At 38.5% G+C, this 6,379-nt stretch overlaps 1 protein-coding gene across 1 annotated transcript; it reads right to left on the bottom strand.

Moving 5' to 3' along the window:
* Positions 1-3,526: 3,526 nt before the first annotated feature.
* Positions 3,527-4,845, bottom strand: LOC148012472 (uncharacterized). The gene is made up of 6 exons (XM_087669712.1): positions 4,613-4,845; positions 4,415-4,494; positions 4,270-4,333; positions 4,082-4,189; positions 3,813-3,943; positions 3,527-3,724 (listed from the first exon to the last, which is right to left on the bottom strand). Exons 1-4 carry the CDS (start codon positions 4,838-4,840, stop codon positions 4,145-4,147), a joined length of 417 nt encoding a protein of 138 aa, XP_087525838.1. The 5' UTR covers positions 4,841-4,845; the 3' UTR covers positions 3,527-3,724; positions 3,813-3,943; positions 4,082-4,144.
* Between the last annotated feature and the right edge of the window lie 1,534 nt (positions 4,846-6,379).

Below are 6,379 nucleotides of genomic sequence, written 5' to 3'. Positions count from 1 at the left end.
TGCCAGTAGTTTGAAACTTCCTGCCTCCATCAAGTGATAACTATGCTTTGCTCCACGACCCATAGATTTGCCAAGTTGTTAGCCATTTGAATTCTTCTATCCACTACTTCCCCTGGTAGGACTCAATCCAGGGGCCATGGGTAGAGGAATGATAGTTCCAAGGGCTAGGTTTGGAGTTATCCTTGCTCCCAAATACTCAATTTCTAGGGCCAGTTGTGGCAGGATGGAAATCCTCACATTATGGCAAGGACTCTCTAGGAAGCTATTAGGGCTGCACTCTAGCTCTCTACTATGCTTGCTCCACCAATTTTGGTCTTCTTTTCTTAGCTGCAATGATGCGTTCAGGTACTTGGCTGCCTTTTGGATCTTCCTAGGAGGGTACATTTGGTAGTGGCAGTCTAAGCTCCCGAGCTTGTTGCTTTCCTCCTAGCTTCTGTTTGAAATATGGTCCTTGCTCTCTGGAGGTTTCTCCTGTGGGGTCAGAGCTGGGGGAAAATGTGACTGCTCGTACTCTTCAAAACCTAGCTCCTTCATCTCATCAATGGAGATGGAAACTTGCCTCAAATACTGGCATTGTTGTTTTCTCATTTGGCTGGTGCCGGTTGGGAGAGCTTGCTCATGTAGGCCGTATTTCATGGCTCTAGTAGTCAATTCTATCTTCTTTCTTGTCCTCTCTATAGAATCCTCATTGACCACTTGTGTTACATGGAGCACTATGCTCAAGAAGACTTGCCATTGCACCTCTGAACTTTCTTCTGTGGCTTTGCCTCTGGCCTTTGTTGTTGTGGCCAAGCACTCAACAAGTTCTTGCACTCGTTTGAAGTTGTGCTCTTCCCACTATTTGGCTCTCTCTTCCAACTCCTCCTTGCCCTTCTCCATGCTTTGAGATAGCATCATTACCACCTACTATTGTTCATTCCATACATCTAGCATGTGTGATTTTTCCTTGTTTTGGTGGTTCACTGCTCCTCGACTATCTTCTAGGTTTGTTGCACCATAGAGAACTGCATGGAAGTTTCCTACAACCTTTTGGATAGATATTTTTTCCTCTATGCATAGGCTTCTTGGTTTCCTTCCTACTGTTGTCTTTCAGATTTGTCCATGGTTTTTATCTCCTGCACCTCCCGTTTCTAGTTTCCTTAGCTCCTCCTAAAACCCTTAGGTTTCTTCCTTGATGGCATCTTCCCTCTCTTTCTCCAAGCATTTGATTTTCCTTTCGAGTCTCCCTTGTTCCTCTTGTTAAAAAAACAGATCTAGAACATGGCAGGAGTTATGGAGGATGAAAGATGAAGTCAAGACTCATGTTAACTTAGACAAAGAGAGACCAACTATTGCACAAGTGAATTAGGCTCCAAGATAGATTAGCTTGGACTCATAAAGACAATCTTGTGTAATGAACTGACATTGATAAGGCACTAAGTGAAAGTACAAAGCATCATGATATTGTGTTCATTCCATTGTCAAGTACAATGCTTAATAGAAGTTAAGTTGTTTCACTCTCCTTAATGTGCATATGGGATTCATGTCATCTTTTCTTAGAGCATACATCATTTGTCATTTCTCAACACCTCCAAATCTAGGTTAGTCCTCTTTTTCAAGTCTTCTATTTCTTCTTGATATCTTTGTTCCCTCTCTTCTATAGCAGTCTCTAGCTCCTCCATAGACTCTAGGATGTCTTTTATATTCCCTTGTACCTCTTTACCCAACTTTGCTAGTTCCTCACATTAAGTTGTTGCATGCTTATAAGGTTCTGTTTTTCCTCAGTCCACCTTGCTTCCCACTTTCCTTCTCCTTTATTTGCTTCAAGATGCTCTTTTAGCTCTCAGATTTCTCATTGATGCTTTGCTACTGGTGGTTTGCCTATTGAGTGCAATTGAGGATTCTCTTTCAATCTCCAGCTCAACTCTACTGCCGCTGTCTTCTCCTCCTTGGCCTTTTCTATATGTGCTAGTAGGAGCTCTTTGACATACTCATCGTATGTTGTGGCCGTGGGCATTGAGGGGGATGTTGTAGTTGTGGACGCCTCTAGCTTCTATCTCTTGGGATCGTGCCTCAACTCGGCATCAGCTGTGGCGGCCAGTCTTTTAGCTCCTAGAAGTGAAACCCCTACTCCCAAATCTGGAGCTATCGCCTACATCTTCGTCACAAAAAATTGTATCATGGATATTAACTTGCTAGTGTCCATGATAGCTGTAGCGTCTTGGGAGATCGAGGTGGTCATGGCATGGGACGTGAAGATTGAGGGGAGGGGATGCATTTAGGATTTTCCATTTCCTAATACTATTGGGATTGCTTCAATTTTTGAGGCCTTGACATTGTTGCTTGGCTCTCCTTCACTACAACAAAAACGAGGCATAGATGCGCATGTTAGACGCGCAAAGTCAGGCACGTCTATCAGAGCGTCTATAAATGCGTGTAAATAGACGCAAATTTTGCATCTATATATCCACGCAAATAGACACTAATATAGACGCGCCAGCAGATGCACAATTATTTAACCACCTAAAATTAGCAATTCACATAATTGAAAAACCAAAGTTAATAATTATTTAACCACCTGAAATTGATTCTTGAGCATGCACATGTGCGCATGATAAAAACCATAGAATTAAGAATACACATTGAATCATTGAATTAAAAAATAGAGTTAATAATTACTTTTTCATTTCTCTCTAATGAATGGCAGTTCCTCTAGTTGACAAGCCTGATATAAGTAATTACCGGCAAACAACAGAAACCTTACAATTAGTAGCAAGCATTGCAATATGTATCTCGTAATTTCTCTATGTACTTGAAGATGATAAAAGATACTTCCTTTTTATTATGGAAAATTCAATGCTTGCTTTAAAATTGACTATTGATTCTTGAGTATGCACGTGTGCGCATGATAAAAAGCATAGAATTAGGAATACACATTGAATCAATGAGAAAATTAAGTATGTTACAGTGAATGATCTACTTCTAGGTCTATGTTACCAAGAGGTAACGAAACAAATAAGTTTATCCCACTATCGGATGTGTTGCTATATTGCTCAATAACTTCATCAAGATCATCGACAATCACATTATTGTCTTCTTCTGCGTTTCCTTGAACATCCTCACGAGGTTTATCTTATATTATATCACGCATATCATCCATTATGGTGTCATCATGCACATCATCATTAATTGTTGGATTGCCATCTGCTATCTCCATGTCGGTAATATTACCATATATTGGTTTTGAACGATTAGATATAGGGATGACATACCACCATCAGTTATTGTTTACCATTGGATGATACACAACTTGTATTTGAAAAACAAAAGCAAAAAACTTAAGTACTTATTATATTGTGTATACGTATCACATGTATACATATAAAAAATTTAGCATTTGCATATATACATGCTCGCATTGTTAAGGTAGTACTAATGTGTCATTCTTGTTTTGGTGAAATTTTGTAGAGTCAATGATTACAAAACCACTTGGATGACGTCTGATTATGCAATGCTCACCATTTGTTACCACTTCTTTAAACCACTTCACATTCAGTACATATATAAAGAATCGTTTGAAGTCAAGCTTCAGAATATCTTGGATCAAGCCACAATAACCTTCCATGGTACCATTGGCAGCCTCGAAGTGAGCAAGGACACCACAATCTTGGGTATTTCTCTTTTCATCTATACGTTGAGTTTGAAGATGTTTACCCTCACACCAAAGTGCATTGAATAATGTGCACTAGTAGTAAAAGATAAAAGATCAAACATGTCAATTATTTATATAAAATAAATCTTATAGAAACAAATTAATTGATGGCATGTCTCACCTTTGATAAGCAACCTCGTGCGTATTCCCACTCTTCTTGAGATATATTAATTTCCTCCTCTTTTTACATTCTCTCCATTTCCTCATATAACCAATCTATGTCAATATGATGTGGGAGCGCATTTGGATGATCTGGAAATGAGACATTACGTCCATATCTAGTGCAAAATTATTGTCTTTCACTTTTTCTTCTTGCCCTTGCTTCATTATATAGTGTTACCCATTTGCTCATAACATCACTATTGAGCACACAAAAACTATTTAACTTACAAAGTTCTTCTTTTGTTAGCACTTTACTCATTCCTTTTCCTTGAGGTACTATAAAGATCATCCTCAAGTCTTCATCATCTTTCCATAGTCGTGGTTGAGAGGGATCCACTTCAGCAAGATATTCAGAGATATAAACAAGGGATGATTGCACTAAACAAGAGAAAAATTTCCTCCACCAAACAAACTACCTCAACAGATAATACTCGAGCATCTTGCAATGTGTTTGGATCAATTTCCTTCGAGCTCACATATCTGTCAAGATGTATTTGAGAATTGTTTATTTTTGTGTAGAAATTCAAAGATATATAATGAAAAAATACAATGTATACACACCTCACAAGCTCTCCCATCTTGTAAATGATATCACGTACATCTTTGGAGGAACAATGGGATATGCTAGTAGGAAGTACGAACTAAATGTAAACAATATTCATAGATCAAATAATTAGTTGAGGAAAAAGTCATCATACCCCAAATTTTACACATAGTTACTCCACTAATTACTATATTCATGGTTAGAGATACCCTTACTTGAATCATTTTGTGCCAATCGTGGGACTTCAAACCAGATAGTTGCTCCACACTTCTTTTCTTTTTCTTTATGAAGGCTCCCTTGAGACATCTCATACATCCTCTGGGTGCTCGAAAGCTATATATTTGTTCCTTCACTATTTTTTCATCGTTCTTTGACAACATCCAAGGTGCATGGGGTAGCTCAATCTTTCCTCTGGGTCCAATGCGTGGCCAGGCTCGTCTCATGCGACCAATGCTACGTAAATCCTCCCTTACATTAACTAAATCACGAGCCCCTATCAAGTGATCCCATAATGTAGATACAACATTTTTGAATATGTGCATGGGGTCTGATCTGGAGTTCAGTCCAGTACAGAAGACGAAAGAATATAGAGAACCTAACAAACAAACAATATATTATGTAAAAAATTCATCATGCTAAATACTTTAAAGTCAATCGAGAGAAATGCACTTCTTACCGACTCATGCCAAGTGGAGGGTGGCTGTCGGCATTAATCCATCTCTCCTTCCAATCTCGAATGGTTACAGATTGTGGAGTCATTCCATTAGTAGGGAGAACATATTTGGAATGGTCAATAGGAAGAAATCGATGATGATTGTCGTAGATAACCTTCTTCAAATGTGCCGGCCTAGAGGAAACTAGAGAGGGACTGCAAATAGGACATGCATGATATCCTGACGTGGTTAAACCGGAAAAAACAAGTGAATTAATAGAATGCAATTGATTTAAGTCTTGAATTTCAAATATAGAGTTATATACATGTACCTGAACACTCTTGTATCCTGGAAAGTCGTGCATGGTCCACAACAACATGGCCTTCAATGTGAAATCTCTAGAGGATGCAGATGCACTTGTATCTTACACCTCAATACCTTCCCATAACATTTCTAACTCTTCAATCAAAGACTCTAAGTAAATGTCCATGTTTTTTACCTTGTGCTTTCCAGGAATCAGAAGGGACAACATCACATGTCCCTTTTTAATTGCCATGGATGGAGGAATATTATAGTTCACCAATACCACTGGCCATACACTATATGATGTGCTTTTGATGCCAAATGGATTGATTCCATCCATACCTAAACCAAATCTCAAATTTCTTGGCTCTTCTTTGAAAATGGGCCACAAATTATCTATATGTTGCCATGCAGGTGTGTCTGCAGGGATCCTCCATTTTCCATCACTTGAACGATGACTAGCATGCCACCATGACATGAGCTTTTCAATAGACTTACACTTGAACATAAGTTTTATACGTGGAACAATTGAAAAATGTCGCAAAACCTTACGAGGCACATCCATTGACTTCATCTTCCCTTCGTATCTTGATTCGCCACAAACAGGACACTCTCGTGCGAACTCATGAATCCCACGAAATAAGACACAATCATTGACACATGCATGGATCTTGACATAATCGAGGCTTCCCAGAGATGTCAAGTAATGTCTTGCTTGCTCTCTCTTAGTTGGCAATTTGTTTCCTTTTGGAAGCATTTGTGATAATAACCTACATATATTTTTAAAAGTGAGTTAAAAAACCACCAACATATATTTCTGTCTGATTTCAAAATAGAATTAACAATTAATATTATGATTCATATATAAGCCAAACTGAATTGATACCTACTTCAATAACGCATCCAAACTAACATTACTCCATCCATAAATTGTTTGCAAGTTAAGTATCTTGAGGGACGCACGAAGAACGGAGTACGTACAATCTTCATACAACGGAGTAGATGATGCTACATATAGTGGATCAT

Source organism: Lygodium microphyllum, chromosome 27 (assembly GCF_053477565.2).
Source record: "Lygodium microphyllum isolate KBCC chromosome 27, Lygodium_microphyllum_v1.1.10, whole genome shotgun sequence".
In the NCBI taxonomy this organism is placed as follows: domain Eukaryota; kingdom Viridiplantae; phylum Streptophyta; class Polypodiopsida; order Schizaeales; family Lygodiaceae; genus Lygodium; species Lygodium microphyllum.
The sequence above is the reverse complement of the archived record's forward strand: the minus strand, read 5'-3'. Positions and strand labels throughout refer to the sequence as shown.